At 43.6% G+C, this 20,771-nt stretch overlaps 2 protein-coding genes across 3 annotated transcripts; both read left to right on the top strand.

The window, feature by feature from the left end:
• Positions 1-5,889: 5,889 nt before the first annotated feature.
• lgals3b (lectin, galactoside binding soluble 3b) lies at positions 5,890-10,271 on the top strand. Its single transcript, XM_069717068.1, has 7 exons — positions 5,890-5,944; positions 6,742-6,763; positions 7,514-7,589; positions 8,007-8,356; positions 8,443-8,531; positions 9,312-9,480; positions 9,593-10,271. The coding sequence occupies exons 2-7, from the start codon at positions 6,758-6,760 to the stop codon at positions 9,749-9,751; spliced, it is 849 nt and encodes a 282-aa protein (XP_069573169.1). The 5' UTR covers positions 5,890-5,944; positions 6,742-6,757; the 3' UTR covers positions 9,752-10,271.
• Positions 10,272-11,213: 942 nt separating this feature from the next.
• fbxo34 (F-box protein 34) lies at positions 11,214-20,177 on the top strand. Of its 2 annotated transcripts, XM_069717057.1 has the most exons (4): positions 11,214-11,416; positions 13,893-14,094; positions 15,363-15,492; positions 15,901-20,177. In XM_069717057.1, the coding sequence occupies exon 4, from the start codon at positions 15,908-15,910 to the stop codon at positions 18,026-18,028; it is 2,121 nt and encodes a 706-aa protein (XP_069573158.1). In that variant the 5' UTR covers positions 11,214-11,416; positions 13,893-14,094; positions 15,363-15,492; positions 15,901-15,907; the 3' UTR covers positions 18,029-20,177. The 2 variants fall into 2 exon arrangements, with proteins under 2 accessions (XP_069573158.1, XP_069573159.1); XM_069717058.1 differs by lacking the exon at positions 15,363-15,492.
• Positions 20,178-20,771: the final 594 nt, after the last annotated feature.

Raw genomic sequence — 20,771 nt, 5'->3', positions numbered from 1 at the left:
ATCGCAATATTGAATTATCAATAAAATTTACCATCTCTCTCCAACAGCTCCATTACTATATTGACACCTGGGTGGAATTTACACACATAAACACGGTGAGGTCATCCAGTAAAATCTCCTTCATTATCCCTCTGACCCCCCCGCCCTCTCCCCACACACACACACACACACACACACACACACACTTCCATACTTCAGGAACAAGGGGCAGTACCAATGTGTATATGTAACAGTATTAACATAGGGGCCAACCAGATGTGATTTTATCCTCCTACAACAGCCCTGCAGAGACACCCCAACCCCCACCCCCCACCACGAACTCCCTCTCTAGTATAAATCTACCACTTATACATTGCATAATGATCGCACATACACACCCTGCGGCAGTGAGGTCAGAGGTCACAGTGATGTCATCAGTAACTTGCTGCATTGCAAGATAACGAACATAAATATGAACATACAGAGTCTGACGCTCTGTGTGTGTGTGTGTGTGTGTGTGTGTGTGTGTGTGTGTGTGCGTGTGTGTGTGTGTGTGTGTGTGTGTGTGTGTGTGTGTGTGTGCGTGTGTGTGTGCGTGTGCGTGTGTGTGTTTTTGTGTCATTGCCTGCAGTGACATTTAAACGCGTGTGCAAGGCTGCAGTGTTTAATAAAGCAGGATTAACACACACACACACACACACACACACACACACACACACACACACACACACACAATCGTGACCACAAAGCGTTTAATTAAAGCTGTTTTCACCTGAGGGTGAAACAAGTCAATTATTATTCAGCTTTAATCCACCAAGAAGCTGCAGAACAATAAGACAGACAGAAACAGACAGACAGACCCAATTATTACTGCGAAGGGAGACAGATAGACATACAGACAGGAGGACGCAGGTGGACAACATTTACGGCATATTTCTAAACACTACACAACGGTATTTGTCATCCGAGATGGTCCAACTTGTCCAGTTGGATGAACCTTTCCATACCTAAATCTCAACCAGGAAACACAAACGGAGCAACAAGAAACACGACTCGGCTACATCGTGGCTGCAAACATTATCGCTGCTAATGTTGGTGACTTAAAACGGGGGTTGTGTGTATCGTGTTCACAAGAAGAGTCCAAACGAATGTCGCCCTCTCGTGGTATTCAGAATATTTTTCACGAGTTGTGACAAGTTAGCTGACGTTTTCATAAATGGTTGGAGACATGACGTTGATTTTTTGTTTGTTTGATGGAAATATTCAAATTTTAGTAATTGGAGCGTTTTGATTATTCGGAGGAAGCTGCTGTTCCAACATCTTCTCCCTCTGTCATTATCCCATTTCCTGCATTACGTTACCCGCCCGCTGGTTTGCTAATCTGTTAGCTTCTTTGGCCTCTAGCCGCCGTCGATGTTGCTGTTGCCTAGCAATGGAATCAACCACTTGAACGGCAAGCATACCGTGCACATGACTTCCCATTTCGTAACAGCGAGCTCATGAGTTCCACTTGAAGGCAGCATCTCTCTGTTTTTGCTGTTTGAGGCTTTCCTACTGTAACATCTGCTAAACTCTTCACACACAGAAACACACACACACACACACACACACACACACACACACACACACACACACACACACACAGGCTTGGCTGTCGGCTGCTGGTGATTTAATAAAGCCATTTAATAGGAAACTTTGACGAGCTGTAGATTTACGGTGGGAAGATCCCGTCCGATTACCCAGAATGCACCAAGCTGAAGAGACATGAAAGGGGAGCTGAAAATATCCGTTAATGTGATAAAAACATGTGATGCCGGACAGGAATGACTCCAACTGAAATGTTGCTTTAACCTTTTGTGAGTCCGGCAGCTCAAAAACACAAACTGATCCAGTCTTACAGCTGACAGAAGAAGAGCAAGCAACGTGGCAGCTAGTTGGAGGATGAACAGGACCGTGGTGGCGCCGATCCAAACATTCTTCTGAGGCTGGACGTGACGAGGCGGCCACAGATTTCAGACCTGATCAATGGATCAGATCTGCGTTCAGCTGTTTGTCCTGCAACAGACAGAAAACATCCTGTGATGTCGTGTTAATCCACCACAGGGGAACAACAGTTATCATCGTCGTTGGTTATTTTCCTCCTTATTAACACTGAAAACCCCAAATATTCAGATTATTATAGACAACAGAAAAATTTGCAAGCATACATGTTTAAGCTGAAAATGACTTAAAAGATTCATCAAAGATCACTTCCTATCAGTTAATTAATGGATTAATGATCATTTCAGCTGCAGACTGCTGGTTTGTTTCCGTTGGGGGGGTCACTTCGGGCCCCGAGGCCCCTTCCGCAGGTTAATCCGGCCCTGTGTGTCGGTGTGATGAGGCGTTATCTCTCTTTGTTCTGTCGTTTATCTGCAGCTCATCTCTGGCTCACTGCAGGCCTCTGCTTCGGTGCTTCGACGTGTCCGAACAGCTCGCTGTCATCCGGCAGCATCACACGATGGAGGCTCCCAATTCACTGATCCAACGGACCACAGGTGTGTATCTGCAGGTATTCAGTGCACCAAAACCCTAAGAAATACCACAGAAATGTGTATATTAGTGTCACTTGCACCAAGCAACAGAAGTATATTGTAAAAGTCTGATAAGCGCCAGGAAAAAAACTCCTAAGGACGAATATCCCTTCACTGGGTTTCATAAATTTAGTTTAAAAATGTTTGCAGCTGTTTGGTTAGACAACTCAAGTCCTCTGTTATTGATTAGACGGACTGGCTACAGTAGCTGTGCAAACCAAAACCACGTTCGCAAGGGCTACCTCTGATATAGGTTTTGCTGTATTGACAAGAATATATGAAATTACAATCAGACATTTTAAAAACCCACAAAACCATCAACAGAAAAGGCGATGGCAGCTTCATGTTAAAAGATAAATATGTGCATTTACTACTGTGTTAAATCTGGAGTACCTCAGGGCTCAATTTTAGGTCCCTTATTATTTCTAATTCACACTAATGATCAACCTGATATTTGACAGTGAATATTTAATTTGCAGACGATACTTTAATATCTCTTATTATGGCAGAAACAATAATGTCATTCAGGGCTGAAACAATTTGAAAACCAGAAAAAGAAATATGCAACTATTTTTGATTATTGAATAATTGTTTGTTTCATTTTGATGCAAATCTTTTCCCAGATGTCACACGGCTCCTTCTGGAGTCGCTAAAGGTTTTATTCTACTTCTAAAGCAACTGCAGTCTTTTCTTTAACAGACAAAACAACAAGTCTGTAACCTAAATCACACCATAACACCCACCACCGACCCCCCTCCACACACCCCGTACCACAGTACACGGTCACTGTAGTATTTATTTTTGTTGATCTAATTTAAGGATTTGTTGCAGTACTAAGAAAATATGAAATTAGAATAACACGTTTCAAAAACATGAAACCAACAACAGAACGGATGAGAGCAGCTTTGTATTCTTTGATATTAGTTGCATTTGTTTATGCTGCATCGTAACCAAAATTTTCTCCCCCAACCCCTCCAAGTACCACTGTACAGGGTCACTGTAGTCTCTCTTTTGTTGCCCCCCCTCTCTCGCCCCTCCCTGCTGTCGTCTGTTTGGGGTCCCTGGTCTCCTGTTGAAGTGGTTTTGTGTCGAGGTCAGCAGCTCAGCTGGGATTATCCCAGTCTGCAGGCGGCTCAGATACTGGTCACACTGTAAACACACACACACACACACACACACACACACACACACACACACACACACACACACACACACACACACACACACACACACACACACACACACACACACACACACGCACACACACATTAGTCAATCTGTCTTTGTGAGGACTCCCTTTGGCACAGTGCATTCCTAGGTCCCTAACCCGAACATAAACCTGAACCCTGTCCCCTGTCCCCACATCTGAACCCTCAAGCATCCCTTTGGAGTTGGGAGGACAAGGAAAAAAAGGTCCTCACAGTGCAGACATGTCCCCACATACAAAGAAAGACATAAACACACACACACACACACACACACACACACACACACACACACACACACACAGAGCCCCGATGGATCGATTAGGGACGTTCAAACGTATTCTTGAAATTTTTTTAATAATCACCACTTAATTTTTTTTTTTTTTTTTTACATTCTCCCTTAATATTTAAAAACAATAAACTAACATAACAATTAAATTAAATAAAAATGAAAGTACTTTTTTTTTTTTTTTTCTCAAAAACTAGCTCCATAAAAAACTAAATTCAGTTTAAGAACTGAATATTTAATTTGATTTCAAATTACTACAATTCATTACAATTTCATTTTTTTCTAATTTATCATATCTTTAATAAAACACTTCAACAACATAGTTATGATTAAATCATAAGAGTATATAAGTATATAAGTAGGCCTGTAAATGTGTAAAGGAAACCAAAAGGGAAAACTGGGTGTTGAGGGGTTAAATCTGACCTATGAGAACAATATTACAGTGTGAGTTCCCTGACTCTTCAGCTGCTGAAACATAAAATTTAAGTCAGCAGCAGTTTTTTTCTTTTATTATGAAAAACAAAACAGGAAGTGTAATGTTCTCCGTCTGCAGCTCCACAGCGCCCCCTGCTGTCGTCAGGTGTTAAACCCTTCAGCTCTTGTGATGAAGCTCTGCTGCCTCCTGCTGCTTCATCACGGCCGTAACAACTCCTGCCGTAAAAAAAAAAAAAAAAAAAAAAAAATTACGTAAAACAAACAGGGAGATTATTTGGTCAATAAAATGACATAGGGTTCATAATAACAACAACAAAATCAATGTTTCTTGAAAAATTTTAAGGAAATACTGACATGATTAAAAATTAAGAGACACAGAAGCAAAGCGAAAGGGAAACAAAAAAACACTGTCCTCTACAACCAGAGACAGGAACTACAGAAACACTGCACTCTACAGGCACAGACAGGAACTAGAGAAACCTTCTGTTTTTGTAAAACTATTAAATAGAAGCTAAAGTATTAATGTCATTTGGTGGTAATATGAAAGTAACAATCTATGTATCAGTGCTCCGTAAGTACACTGTAATTATTAATGGTATTGATAAAATGTGCCTAATATTTACATGCTGACACGTCATCATAATATTTGTGTGACTCGACCACACCCAGTCTGCATTCCCTCTCAGGTTTGTGTGACTCAGTGTTTGGCTCTGAACCAAAAATATTCAATTTTCTATTTACTGCGTTTGTTTTTTTGTTTTTTCCCATCAAAGCATCTGACCGTAATGCCACGTAAATCTGTAACAAACCCATTCACACTTCAAGACAATTTTTTTTGGGGGGGGTATTTTACAAACCAAAACATTTTATTTTTTTAGATAAAAATGATTGTAAACAAATAAAAGTAGAAAAAAAAGTGAAAAAGAAAAGACTAAAGACAGAAATTAACATTAATCGTTAAAAAAAATACATAAATAAAAGATAGAAAGAACGGAGACCACACGAAACATGACACGAGACATGTGACACGACGAGCACAACAACATCTGATATCTGTGAATGTTACTGTTGGGAAACACATGACTGACTCAAAGCCTCTTTCTTTAACTCTGAGTGTTGAATGTGGGTCTCAAATCTCTGCTCGTTGGTTTCCACGGCAACGCATTATAACAGAGTCAAGTTCAGATCCCGGAGAATTAAACTCAAAAACTCATCAAAGAAAAACACCCAGTGAAAGAGAGAGAGAGTGTGTGTGTGTGTGTGTGTGTGTGTGTGTGTGTGTGTGTGTGTGTGTGTGTGTGTGTGTGTGTGTGTGTGTGTGTGTGTGTGTGTGTGTGTGTGTGTGTGTGTGTGTGTGTGTGTGTGTGTGGGAGTGTGGGTGTGGTCTGGATATGTGATCAGGGTGAGGCTGAGGAACTTGCATACTGCCTCAGTTCCTGTGTGTGGCTCTCAGGTGAACTCAGGTACGTTTCTTCACTGTTCTTCTTCTTCTGCTTCTTCTCAGATTTGACGCTCAGCGCTGCTCAGACTTTATTTGAACAGAAAACTAAAGAGCTTCTTTTCCTCTGAGTCAGACGCTGACATGTAAACCAGGAAAAGAAACAGGAAGCTGATGTAAAATCTGAAACAGTTTTCTGTTGTAATTCAGTTTGTGATGCAGAAGAAACTCAGACGAGAATCTTCTTTTGGTTTTTCCATGTTGGTTTTTCAGCACAGTTTGACTATGAATTCTCTCATTTAAATTTCATTCACACTGAGAGCTCACAGAGGAGCAGACTTCCTCTTTCACCAGAGACTGGAGGCTGAGCGTATTTGTGTGTTTAGTGTGAGAAAGTTAACTCCACCCAGCGCGGACAGAAAGCCACAAAAAAAGACATCCAGGGAACATTGAGGGCAAAAATCACATCAACATGTCTTCTGACTTGAACAACTGCACATGTTGTTTGTCTCGACTCTCCAACAGGACACACAACAGCAACATAACTCAGACATTTTCATTTCTGTTTGGAAACTAAACCAACCTGGTTAACTTCCAGAAAACACTCTGGTTTGTGTTGAGCAGAGCAGCAGTAGTTGGTGGAATTCAGCTGATAGATGGTTTTGTTTATTTTATTCACAAATAAACATTTAATTCAAGATAGATTTATCATCTTTGATGATGATCAGTCATCAGTTTTTCCTTCTCCTGTCTTGACCCGCCCCTTCACACCCTTTTTCTTCTTCTGCTGCTTTAAAGTGTGCCTTCCTGTCTGTGTTTCAGGTCACAGCGAAGCAGCATGGATGTAAGTGGACTTCTTCTTACACTTCATGTTTTTTTTGCTGTGTTGTTATCGTCTGATGTCAAACTGCATTTTGTAATTTAACAAAAAGAAAGAAATCCGTCTGACAGAAAGTGGGATATCCAGAATATCTGTTTGTGATTCAGGTGGTGACAATGACACAATGACACTGCCTTTGTGTGTGTGTGTGTGTGTGTGTGTGTGTGTGTGTGTGTGTGTGTGTGTGTGTGTGTGTGTGTGTGTGTGTGTGTGTGTGTGTGTGTGTGTGTGTGTGTGTGTGTAAACAGGGTGTTATTTGTTCTTTTGTAAAAACCAACCACTTCATACATACAGCACATTCCAGAGTAGTCTGTCACTGAACACACCCTCAGTCTGCACACCCCCCGAACACACACCTGAACTGCACACACACAGACACAATGAACCACGATGTGTTTACAGGCACTCAGTATCACTGGCCGAATTAACCAACCATGGACACTGGAATTTCCCGCTGTTATTACAAACAGTGAATTCAGCTGTCCCGCTTTTATTACAGAGCTGTCAGCCGGTTCAGTTTTGTTCAGGTTTTCATTCACAGCAGCACCTGGTGGACGTCAGAGGAACTGTAGCCAATGAGGCTTCTGGAGTCTAGAGTTTGTTCACTTCTCTCTGTCTTTCTGTCTGTCTGTCCGTCCGCCCATCTGTCCGTCTGTCTGTCTGCCTGCCTGCCTTTCTGACTCTCTGTCTCTGGCTGTCTGCCTCTCTCTGCAGCTCTCTGACGCTCTGGGTGATTGGCCAGGTTCCAACAACCAGTCAGGAGGTCAGCCCACAAATCCTACCTGGCCAGGTACAACCATAAGATCCTTCTTCTAAGTTATTTTTTTATTTATTTACTGATGCTATGTATGTGTGTGTGTGGGATTTTTGATCTATTGAAAGATTTTATTGAAATTTTAAAAACCTGCATTAAAATTGAAGCTGTTTGTGGCTCCATATATGTTGACTCACTCAAAAACAAAACCTGAACCTGAGGGGCACGAATTCACTTCTGGATGTGAAAATGACTGTAAAGAAATCACACTTTTATGTCCATCCTGAGCATCCAGACCTCTATCTGTGCTGTCATGATTCTATTAATTTGCCCACCAGGGGTCGCCAAAATCAGACTTTTGAAATCCTACTTTAATAAAACAGATCCAGAATGAAGCACATCGAATAAAATGGGGATCAATTAAATGTGATTTGAATGGAATAAAACCTTCAGGTCAACCTGGGTCCAACCCCACCTGGCCCGGAGGCCAACCTGGGTCCAACCCCACCTGGCCCGGAGGCCAACCTGGGTCCAACCCCACCTGGCCCGGAGGTCAACCTGGGTCCAACCCCACCTGGCCCGCAGGTCAACCTGGGTCCAACCCCACTTGGCCCGCAGGTCAACCTGGGTCCAACCCCACCTGGCCCGCAGGTCAACCTGGGCCCAACCCCACCTGGCCTGGAAATACGTCCGGAGGAGGCACATGGTCTGGAGGAAACCCTTCCCAACCTTCCGCACCTGGAGGATGGCCCAGTCCTTCACCTGGACCTGGACCTCAACATGGACCTGGATCTGCATCCTTAGTGAGACAAACAGACACAGACAGAGAGACAGAGAGACAGAGGGGCAGATGTGGTAAACAGCTGTGTGCTTGTTTTCTTGTTTACAGGCGGTTCCCTACAACCACAATCTGCCCAGTGGAGTTCATGACAAACTGCTCATCACCATCATCGGAACCATCAAACCCAATGCTCAAAAGTCAGTATGAACACTTTAGTGACATCACACTAGATGAGTTGAGTTGCCACTGACATGTTTAGGAAATAAACGGATCAAATGAAAAACTCTTTAAATGAAAAATCAGATTAATGACTTTAAAATAACGAGATACAGTTTCGCACACAACAACAGGTCAATTTTTACACTTTGTTCAGCAGCCATAAATTGTGAACAACATGTTTGTATGAGGCACGATCAGGAAGTTCAGATACTGTTCCTGTTGAACCCAACCGCCATCGCGCCACAGTTTAGTTGTTTGGATTGAATGTTTTTCCTCCATGTCAGAACGTCACAGTAGAACTCGGTGTGGAAAGCGCCTTCTTCGGTCCTGGACAGTAACGTTCTGCAACATTTGAATGCCACTCAAAACCCATCGCCCGGCTTATTGCTTTCATTGCTGTTGTCTTTCTGAGGCATTTCAAGGGTCACTCACTGACAATTTTCAGAGTTTAACACAAAATTTGATGTGTGTTCTCTGCTCAAGTTTCAGGTCCATGGTCACAAATGTTCACGTACCAGTGGTAAAAAAAAAAAACATCTGTAACTCAGTTGCTGATGTTGATTCAGAGATTTAACTTGGAATATTTACTCATGAAGGTTATGCCTTCTTCCAGCTCTGTGCACATTCCTGTTGCTTCGCTCAGATTTTGTACAACAGGAACAGTCTCTGAACTTATTGATCACACCTTGTTTGCTTTAAAAATAAAAAGAAGCCTGTAATGGATCTGGGACTGATCAGTGGTTTCTGTTATTCATCAGGATCACGGTGGATATGGGCACCTCCCACGACCTGGCCTTCCACTTCAACCCTCGCTTCAACGAGGACGGCCGGAAGGTGATCGTCAGGAACAGCCGCGTTGGCGATAAGTGGGGCAAAGAGGAGCGAGAGCTGAGTACCTTCCCCTTTCACCAGGGTCAGCAGTTCGAGGTCAGAGACTCAGTTTGTAGTTAGAAAAATATGTGTAAATACAGCCCTTTAATGCAGCATGACGTGGAGTTAAAGGAGCAGTCTGTGAAAATATGTGGTTTTGCTGTTGCAGATGAAGATTATGTGCACCAACAGAGAGTTTAAGGTGGCAGTCAACAACTCTCACCTGCTGGAGTTCAAACACCGGATCACCAACCTGCAATCCATCAACAAACTTATGATCCACTATGACCTCACTCTGTCCCGGGTCCACATGGAGAAATTGCCCTGAGATGGTTCTCTGTCCGAACTCGACATCTGCTGGAGGACTACAGGAGATTTGTTGGGGATCCACCTGAGATCTACCTGGGACCCACTGGGAATCTACTGGGAATCAATCAAAGATTTAGTGAAAATCTATCATAGATCTGTTTGGATCTACTAAGGTTCCTGTGTGAATCCACCACAGGGAACCTACTGGGGCTATATTGTCAATCTTTACGGGATTTATCAATGATCTAGTGGGCATCCTCAGTGGTTTAACAGTAGATTCTCAGTTGATCCACATTAGATCCTCTCTATCGCTACCAAATCATCATCATCACGTTTAAAATAGATTTAGAGAGCATTGTTAGTGGATCGGTAGTAGATTCTCCTCGTAGATCTATAGGAGCTCTATCACTGATCCAGTGAAAATCATCAGTATACGATCGCGGATGATCACCAATAGATCTACAGGACATCTTCATGTATCAGTTTTCTTCCACATACCTGTACTCAAGTGATTCATATAAATAAAGGGTTAATCTTTACCAGAAGTTGTGTCTGTTTGTATATCTACAGTAGGACAGGGCCAAACCCTGAGATCTACCTGTGGACCACTGACCTCTGTCTGCTGCTGATAACATCAGATGTCATCATTCTTATGCCTAATAAACAACAACTTTTCACACTCCTTCAGAACATTATTTTTTTCCAAACAATAATTAAATCATTCTAAACGGGATCATATTATATGATTAAATGTGTTACTGTTCACAGCCATGAGATGGCAATACTCAAACACCTCCCGATTCCTCTTCCTCGGGTTTATCTTTTCTCAGGGAGAAGAGGAGGTGGAAGAAAAATAAACTCACAAGAGTGAATTTACAATTTAATTTGTATTCTGAATTAATCTGTAAATTAAAATGTAACAAAAAAGATCATAAATCGGGGGTAACGTCAGATTTAATATATTTTTTGGGGACAAAAAAAAAAAGACAAAAAAGGAAGATTAATTTTAATGAGCTTGAAATAAAAGTAATAAAATAAAGAGTCTTTTCAAAAATTTAGTTTTTCATATACCCAACGTTTTCATTACATTTCTATTTTTTATATTTGAAGGCACGTGCTGTTTAACAAACATTTATTTGGCATAACAAACTTTGTTTATGGTACATGTACAATACCAACAACACAGTGATGTAAAATTTGAGGAAGAATTAAACGCAAGATATTTAGGACATTTTTGAAAATACATGTTAATTCTGGCAGTTTTAACTCCTACTATAAAAGTAAATTACTTCAATCTAATTTTTCAATTTGATTTCAATCGTGGATACAAATTGGATCTTTGGTTTTGGTCCCAAAAAACGAGTCCGAGTCTTCTTCTCTTGATGTCAATATAAGTGCTGTTGACAATTGACGATCTGTCCTCCTCCACCTTGCTACGTCACGACGCACAGCCGCAGGTTGACGTCAGTAGTTGTTCGCTCGGAGGAGCGGACGGCGGTGCTCCGTTCACACCGACATTAAACGGGTTGAAAGTGAATTTACCGAACAGCCAACGGAGGGACCTGGAAGCCGCGGGGCTGCAGACCCGCGAGGAAAACCGGGAAAGGGGAGTCCACCCGCGGCTATTGCTGCCAGAACTTTATTCCCCTCAAGCGGACGCGGACGGTGATATTTCCTGCTTCAGGTTAGTTCGACCCTCGGCCTCTTCGCTCGGCCTCACGGTTCCGTCAGTCCGGAGCTTTCGCCGCAGAACCTTTGTCTTTCTGTGGAAAAGCATAAACTTTTGTTTTTAAAGTAGTTTTAACTTTTTCTGAAACCACATTTTCCCTCTGTGCTCTGCTCTTTGGCAGTTAGCCGTGGAGGCTAGTCAGTTAGCCAGGTGTTCAATGGCTTCTAACGGTTGCAGCTAGTAGCATGCTAGTTAGCATTACTGCTAGCGAAGTTAGTTTGTTTGTCGTTGTGTTTTGTTGTTGACTTTTGTTGTCGCTCGTTAAGTGTAAATAGACCGTGGGGTTGCCCGGAGACCGCTCCCTGTTAAGTGTTAGCCATTTGCACGAAAGCCCAACTGATAGTGAAGTTTGGGGGCGATACCTACATCAAGGTATTCGATAGTCATTATATATATATATATATACAGTGTATATAAACACTCTTTTTTTGTGTGTGTGCAACAATCCTTCAAATGTATGACTAAAGAGGAGGGGGAAAAAAGTCTGAATTTGGATCATTATAACTAGCAGGTCAAATAAACACAAATAGAACATGTTCAAATCTAGTGATTTGTATTGGTTAGGCTCAAGTTAGCAGGGTGGAGGTGATGCAGAGGCCTCGGACGGCGTTCAAGTTTAGACCAGCTGTTTGGAGCCTCGCATAGCTGCGAGCTGTTCGTTTCAGACTGCAGACTCAGCAGCTGTCTGTCAGGAAAAACTATGGGCCTGAATCTGTCAGCATAAAGCCCACCATACTGTTGGATAGTAGCCATCTGTATTTTTAAATCTGTGTGTGTGCTTCAGTAAAATAACCAATCGAAGCTGGCAGATGATGCATTCAAATTGTCTGTAATTTCTGCTAAGTGCAGAATGGCAGTGTGCAGCTCGAGACAACAATACACTGTCAAAATGTACAGATTTACACAAGTAACTGTACTAACATGTAAGTGTACTCATTGAAGTACACAAATACAGATTTCCTCTGTATCTAGCGATCACTTTAAAAAAAAAAAAAAAAATTGGAATGAGGTTGCTGTTTTCCCAGCGTGCCTCATAGTTGAGGTAGTGGAGGGTGTGGTTGTCTGGCTGAACAGGCCGAAACAAGACTGTTTTACAGGGGACCTAAAATGTGCCTATGTTCTGTCCAGTCTCATGTCTCACACAGTTGGGTCCTGCAGAGCTTCCGCCTCTCTGCTGGGAAGCAGTGTTGCGACAGTAAGCACAGAAATGTGAGCAGCAGAGGTGCAGACATCCTGCGTCTCCCACGATACGCCAGGATAGTGTTTTTGTCCGGAGAAGACAGACCTTCAGTGCTGATTTCAACCCAGTTCTCCTCATTGACGTTTTACTCTTATATCTTTTAATTCTGCTGGTACAAACACACACTGAGAGGTCCTCTGCCTTATATAGACAGAGTGGACAGAACGGGCAGCTGATTGGCTCGTGGACACTGGGTGGAAGCAGAGCTCAGTCTGACAGCAGCTGAGTGTCTCTTAATAGAAGCAGCTTCATGGACCGCTTGCTGCGCAACGCACTCGCATTGTACTGAATTTGCCTCAATATCAGAAGGCCTCAAATATCAGATGACGCCTTTTCCAAAGTCTTGTGTTCAATTTTTTAAAATAGGGACATTTCACACCACTGCTGGCATGTGAATAGATACTTGTGTAAAACATATTTTTTAATGATTTCAGGCCCTTGACTTGTTGAAAAATACTTACTACGATAAGAACTGTTTGGTATGTTGTGTTGTTCAATGTACATTTCACCCACTGATTTATACAGAATATTTGTATAAAATGTACCAATATTTGAATGGAGTTTGGTTTGGGTTCATATTGCCTCAAAAATATATCAGTTTGAACTTTAGTGTTTATTTGCATGCGAACTGATCTTAAATTAGCAAATATTTGAATGGAGTTTTGTCATCTAGATAGCGAACGTATGGAAATACTTGTCTGTGACAGGACAGCAGTTGTTATAAAGCTGCGTGTTGAAACACGTCCAGGTTACGACATGTTGCTGGTTTATGGATGAGAAGTTCCCTTCCCGGTTGTAAAGCGCTGTGAGTGGTTTTAATGGTTGGTGGTTTGTGTGATTGTAGCCCTGGATCGGTCATTCAGGACTTTTTAGAATTGGGCCAAAGTGTTGACAGAAATGTCCTAGAATAAGTTGACTTATTGAAAAAGTGCAGGAATCTTGTAGATTTCTTCAGAGAAAATGGTGAAATGTACTGTTTGACTCGTGAGCAGGTCATTTTGTGTGATTGTCTTCTTATGATGCTTCATGACATTTTATTCCACCTTCTTTTATTTCTAAGGAAACCTCCACAGAGACACATCAGCCTTAAGTCATGGAAAATGTCCTGAAAAACACCTGGAAACCTGGACTGTTGTTTTTCTAAGAGTGTGTGTAAACATGTTAATTTTGTGTGTGTGTATGTTCCTGCAGGGTGCGTGTGTGTGGTTGCACGTGTTTATGTCCTGATTGTGGAGAAGTCGGACGAGAGGCGGCGTCAGCTTCAGTTTCATGTCTGGGAGGAGCCGCAGTGAGCGTCAGAGAAATGTGAAGCGGGAGGATCAGAGGAGCTGTCACTCAAACCAGGACCCCGTCCCCCCGCACCATCACCAACCAATCAGCACGCAGTCTGGAGGTAAACATGCTCACTGTGTGAAGCGTGTTAGAAAATACCTGAGGATTAGACAAATACAAATCCCAGGGTGCACTTCAATGACAAACATGTAATCACACAGCTTCACATTCTGACTCTGCATCAGTTTGAGATCAGGAACCTCCGACTGTCCTCTTCCCTCCAGCAGCAGCAGCAGCAGCTGAGGCTCATGGGAGTTGTAGTTTTTAGACATAAAAACAAACTGTACAATATGAAAACATCCAGGAGAAAACAGCGCTGTCCTTTAACGCTGTCGTATGTGTGACCTCTGACCTCTGCGGTTTATATAACGGTGGTTCTGGCTCTGACTTCAGGTTGTGTAATCCTAATTGTTCCCAGTCGCAGTGACGACAACTCGCCTGCAGCTACTTCACAGCGTCCTCTGTGTTTTAAAAGTTACCCTGAAAGTTTCTGCAGCTGACAGAATGTTTCTGGACGTCGCTGCTTCACTTTGGAAATCTTAAATTCAGTTTTCTCAGAGCACATTGGAACGTCTCTTTTTTTTTATTTTTTCCCCCCTTCTCCGTGTTTGACAGCTGTACGTAGATATGAACTTGAGGTGGCACTGAGAAGGCTGTGAAACATCTGTCCAACACACAGCGACAAAAAGGCTTCACGTCTCCAGTAATTTTAACCGTAAAGTTCAGACTCGGAGGTTCATGAGGGAAAACCAATCGGTGTAGGATTGTGTAACTTTAATGATTCCCTTTTCATACAAACACACTTATTTCATTGCGTTACATCATCACTGATGTCATGCTGCAAACTAGAAACATTCGAGCAGAACACGACTCGTGTTATATAACATACTGTTGTTTGAAAAAACTACTAAATTCAAAACCCGGTATCGTTGTGTTTCCATACTCTTTTTATGAGTGATTCAAACTTTAATAAGTCGACATTTGATTTTTTTTTTTTTTTTTAGAGTGAACCAAATTACAGGTAAATCCTTTGTCCTCTCCTCTCCTCATATGCTACCGCAGCTCATTTTTACTTCTCTTCTGGTTCTTTTTCTTACCTTAATTTCTTGTTATTGGTCAGAAAGTTCTGAACCATCAAAACAGTGTTTTCACGCCGCAAATACAGAAAACCGTGATTCAGTTTGAGCCGAACCGAGAACGGCTCTTTTGGTCGGACAAAAAAATTGTATACGTTCAAGTTTATTACAGACCAACAATCATTTGTACCTTTCAACCACTATTACCTGTTGTAATATGCCCATTTCATTTTTTTCATTAAAAAAAAAAAAGGAAACTTCTACGCTTCACATAAGCTTCACCAAGTCCTCTCTGATTGGATTGTGTGATGGATGAAGAAGAACCTAAGACCTTTCAATGTGAAATACCCTGAACGAGCAGCAGACTGAATGCAGTGAAACACGTGAGGACTTTTTTCTCCTCAGAGGTTCTTCTCCTCATCAGGGTGTGTTTGTGGGGTTGAATCCAGCAGGCCGCTGAGGTAATGCTGCTGTTAACGACTGAGCGCGCTTCACCGTTATGTCATCCTGTGGTTAGAACATTAGACATGTGTTTCTTGAAACATCTGCGCATGTGGCCAAAAAACAAACCAAGGAAAGCAGGTGAGGAAGGGGTAAACAAAGAACCGAGGTGAGGAAGGGGTAAACAAAGAACCGAGGAGAGGAAGGAAGCGTCTTTTCTAAGTTTCTGAAGTGAGAAAGTGACTCCAGAATCAAAAATATTACTCAGAGCCTCACAGACCATCCAACAGGCACACCTTTATTCTGCCAAGTTTATTCTAACTATGTCTCCCCCCTCCCCTCCCTCTCAGGACCATCATGCATCTGAAGTCGTATCCGAAGGTTATGCGCTCGGAGTTGCGTTTGGATGCTGCTGGTGTGCAGATGTCATCCCAGCGGAGCAGTCTCTTTGTGAGCCAGCAGGGGGGGCTGCTGAGGACTTGCAGCAGTAACCATGGCAACATCAGCAGCCGCCTCCCATTCAGCGTCATCTCCACCAACACACTCCGCTGCACCAACGCGACATACAGCAGCAACAGCGTAACGTCGCTCCGGCTGAAGTTGCCGTCCAGCACCGCCGTGAAGCTCCTCCCTCCTCCAGGCTGGGAGAACAACACGCCCGAACTGAACCAGACCAACACAGAGGACACTGACAGTCCCCTGGACATCTGGACCGTCATCAAGACCGGACACGTCCGTGAGAAGATCGCCATCTTTGCTTCAGAGGTAGGGCGGAAAGACGGACCTGGAGGCGGCGAACGCACCTCAACCAGCAGCCCCGGCAGTTGTGACAGAGCGGCAGTGTGCACAAACCACACTTCCACAATGGTGCTGTCGCGGGCTGGGAAGGCGAAGGGCAGCTGGGAGGAAAACTGCAGCGCCAAACGGCGCCGAAGGTCTGGAAACAGCCAGAACCAGATCCTCCAGCCGGTCCAGAGAACCCGTGTTCTCGATGGACAGCAACAAAGCCTTAAACTGACGCCACCGCATTCAGACTCGCCTCAGCGGTCGGGCGTTGGCCCGTGTGAAGGGGAGGAAGTAACTGCGGAGGAGGAGCAGAAGGTGTCGGTGGTGGAGATGGTGGCGTTCCTGGAGCAGAGGGTGAGCGAGCAGCAACCAGACACCAAACCTGTGGTCTCACTCCAGAGGAGCTCCACCACCATCACGCTGTCAAGAGCTCCACCTCCTGAGGTCAAGGAGGGCTCGGAGGTCAGCGGGGAGGAGCCAGAAAGCATCAAGGTGTCAGACATGGTGGCCAAGCTGGAGTCCGAGTGTCTGAGGAGGAGGACGGAGGGAGATCTGTCGAGGAGCAACAGCCTGAGGAGGATGGTGGGACGAGTGCTGCTCACCGCTGGGGAACAGAGCTCCGACCCCTGCCAGCCTGCATCACCATCATCGCCAATGGCACCTTCATCTTCATCACTGTCTGGAGCTCAGTGTCAGAGCAGGGAACCAATCAGCTATCCAGAAACCGCCAGGATGGACACACCTGCCTCAGCTCTGACCACGCCCCAATCAGGCAAGTTGGTGGCCAAGTCTCAAGAGGCGGTCTGTGCCAGTGGTCTGGAGAGAGACAGTACTGTCATAGAGGCACAGATCGTAAACCTGCCCCCTCAGTCTGAGGAGGCGGAGCCTCTCCCTGGCTTGTTGTTTTTGTCTCCGTCTCCTGCTGAGACACTCCCCCTCACAGACTCAGAGCTCTGCCTTCCTTGCCACAGAACAACTTGTGACCTGGAGCCTGCCTCCTCTCAGCCCCGCCCCCCTCTCGTTAGCGACTCAGGCAGCCAATTAGAGAAGAAGAGAAGGAAGGCCGCCAGAGTCCAGGGTGAGGTTGTGGGTGTGACACCGTGCCCTACTGCAGTGCTTCTGAGCCGGCGTACATCAGCGTCGCAGGACTTCCTAGAGATGCGCATGCGACTGCAGCAGCTGCTGGAACCACAGCCGTACCTGGCTGGGCTGCCGGACGAGCTGCTGGTGAAGATCTTCCTGCTGCTGCCCACACAGAGCCTCGCCGCGCTCAAGTGCACCTGCAACTACTTCAAGTTTGTCATTGAACACTACGGCGTGCGGCCCGCTGACTCGCTCTGGGTGTCCGACCCTCGTTACCGCGACGACCCTTGCAAGCAGTGCAAGAAGCGGTACGGCCGCGGCGACGTGTCGCTGTGCCGCTGGCACCACAAGCCGTACTGCCAGGCGCTGCCGTATGGCCCCGGCTACTGGATGTGCTGCCATGGCGCCCACAAGGACGCACCCGGGTGCAACGTGGGTCTCCACGACAACCGCTGGGTGCAGGCATTCCACAGCATCAATGTGCCCATCTACAGGAGGAACCGTACCCATGACGTGTGTGTGTGCGTGTGCGTGTGCGTGTGTGTGTGCGTGTGTGTGTGTGAGAAACGGGGTCGGGCTTCAGCCGCTGTTTGTAAAGTTTGTGTGTGAATTCCCTACGGTAACAACCAGCCAGTCAAACGTCAGAGAGTTTGTGATGTGTGCATCTGTTACTAAGCAACATCTACGGCAGCATCATTCAGAAAGATTGTAAACTGCAGCGTCACATTTCAGCCCCAAGAGCTGCGATCTGTAATCTTGTTCAGACCTGCTGACGGACGACACGCCGTGTGTCTTGAATCAGCTCGACCAGACAGGAAGTGTGCGGCCTTTTTTATTTTAGTGCTGTTTATCAGCAGCCGTCGCATGATGTCATCGCCGCTGTGAACATTTCAGTCTACTTGCTTCAGTTCAGTTGTGAATCGGTTCTGACTGACGTTTTAAGGCTCGGTTTGAGCTTCCAAACAGCTGCTGCAGCCCACTGGTGCAAACATCAGCTGCTCCCATGATGCAGCAGCAGGTCAGATTTTCCTGTAAAAAACACTGAATTCACTTTATTAAAGCCAGAAAATAGATAGAATATATAGATATATCATCAGGTGAAGAGCCTCCAGATTTTAAAGGAAAAAAATGACTGAAATTATTCAACTATCTGAGCAGGATTTTCAGCAGCTCAGTTAGTTTTTTAGGAAAATCTGGACTTTCCTGCAGAGTGGCGCCCCCTGCTGCTCAGTCCATCGCCTCACAGCCTCCAGGTCTTCAATTTCCAGACAAACTTTGCAGCCACCGATTAATCGGTCGTTAATCTCTGATCAGTTTTGACTCGTTCCCTCAGCAGGTGTCAGGTCAGAGGGAGGAGGAGGAGGAGTCCCGGCCAGGACTCTTCTTCATCTCCTATGACTGTCAGAGTCGAAGATGAAAACTTTTTTAAAAACTGATTTGAGATCAGCTGACCGACAAGTCCTGATGTCCTGCAGGTTTACAGACAATATCAGTTGATATCGTTACGACAACAACCATTAACATCAGAACGTGAAATTAAATAATCAACTAGATCATTAAGGAACATGTTTCAAACAGGTTCCTCCTGTCGCCGTATCTGTTCAGTCATTGATTGATTGATTGATTGGACCACGTAATCTAAAACTTCCACTGCAGGAACTTTGGTCTATCAAGCTCCTGGGGGCCCCAAACACCCTCCATATAATGTATCGGTAATTTGATTAATCGCAAATCTCCTTTTAAAATATCATATTAGCTGTTTTATCAGAAAAACCTCAGGAGCTGTTGAATTTATCGATCACAGGACCAACATTAATCAATACATTTGCCAGTCGTTTTCTTTAATGATCCATTGGTTGTTTGGGGTTTAAAAAGGATTAAATATTTTTCTGACCAACAGTCAAAAACAGAAGCCTCAAGAAACTCACCTCTGACCTGACACAATCAACTTATTGATTAACCTGCTTGTCATGTCAGCTCAGAAGTGCTGAGTCAGCTGGCTGACGACTTTAAAAACAGCAGAGCTGTCCTTTTAATATCGAAGGCGATGATGTTGATAAAGCAGTCGACACTAAAACTTTTAACAGGCGTCATTCAGCTGATCAAACTGCTTGATCAAGCAACAACCAATTAATCCTTTATTTTGATTATCAATTCATCGGCAGGCTGTTATATGATTGATTAGTTTAATGTTTTGACTTTAAAACATTAAAAAATTGTAGAATATATATAATGCTTCATCAGCAGGTTCTCACAGTTTAGCGCCCAAATCAAAGCACGTTTGGTATTTTTTATTTAAAGAATCAATTATTACTGCTCAACTAATCGATACAGTTTAACAGCTGACGCAACAAAATATTGCTTTAAAAAGAACTGTAAAATGATGACAAAAACAATGCCACAGTAAGATTAAATAATTGTTTCAGGTAATGACTCTGAACCTAAAGGCTGTCAAGTGAGTGAGGGGGTGGAGCTTCAGTGGGGGCCATCTTTGTTTGGGGTTTCTGTGAATTAATTTCCTGTGCATCTTGTTTGTGTTTACATTCGAACGCGAATCCTGTGGAGTTTCCCGCCTGCAGGTTTAAGTTCTGTTTCTTTTGTAAAGTGTTGCGAGCTTCGATCAGCCGACTGATAATCAATCAGCTGTCTGATAATCACCTGATTTCTCGAAGGGAAAAGAGAAACGTGGCCTTGAGTCTCGGAGATGATGCAATATTAGAAACTGGACTGTAGAGATTATAAAAAAAAAAAAAAAGAATATCAGGGGAGAAAATATATATATATGAATTTAACAGCCTTCAAACTTCAGAGATTTTAGTTTTTTTTGTTTTTTTTAAAGGTTTGTTTCTTTCTGTCCGCCGACTGTTTTTCTCTGTTAAAATGTTTTTGCTTCAATAAAGTGCTTTCTTATTCACGCCTGTTTGCGTTAACAAATGACGAGACTATCGTTTCATTCCAGTGTCAAACTTTTGACTTCAGTTCTGCCTGATTTCGTTGTCAATAATGCGTCATGTTGCCAGAGTTCCTGGAAACTTTTAAAGATGTTTTTAAAATAATGGAAAACAACAAGAAGTCCTAAAAACCAAGAAACATTTAGCAGATCAACATGTTTAAAAGCAGAATAGTTTTCTGAATGTCTTTATTGTCCAGGTACTCAGACTGTTTTTTGTGATCCAGGTTATCAAAATGATTTTTAATTATTCTTTGATCGTTAATGAGACCTGGTTGTTGTTTTTTGTTGTTGACATCAAATATTTTATTTGCAGTGTTACAGTGGGGTAAAAAAGTATTTAGTCAGCCACCAATTGTGCAAGTTCTCCCACTTAAAAAGATGAGAGACGCCTGTAATTTT

Source organism: Brachyistius frenatus, unplaced genomic scaffold, assembly GCF_029030835.1.
Source record: "Brachyistius frenatus isolate BFR_SWC_R1_liver_20210118 unplaced genomic scaffold, ASM2903083v1 Contig_168, whole genome shotgun sequence".
NCBI lineage: Eukaryota > Metazoa > Chordata > Actinopteri > Embiotocidae > Brachyistius > Brachyistius frenatus.
This window is presented reverse-complemented; position numbering and strand designations above follow the sequence as displayed.

Coding starts and splice junctions, on each gene's coding strand:
- lgals3b (XM_069717068.1), top strand. Junction 8,357..8,442: donor GACCTGGATCTGCATCCTTA/GTGAGACAAACA, acceptor TCTTGTTTACAG/GCGGTTCCCTACAACCACAA. Junction 9,481..9,592: donor ACCAGGGTCAGCAGTTCGAG/GTCAGAGACTCA, acceptor TTGCTGTTGCAG/ATGAAGATTATGTGCACCAA.
- fbxo34 (XM_069717058.1), top strand. CDS start 15,908: ATGCATCTGAAGTCGTATCCGAAGGTTATGCGCTCGGAGTTGCGTTTG.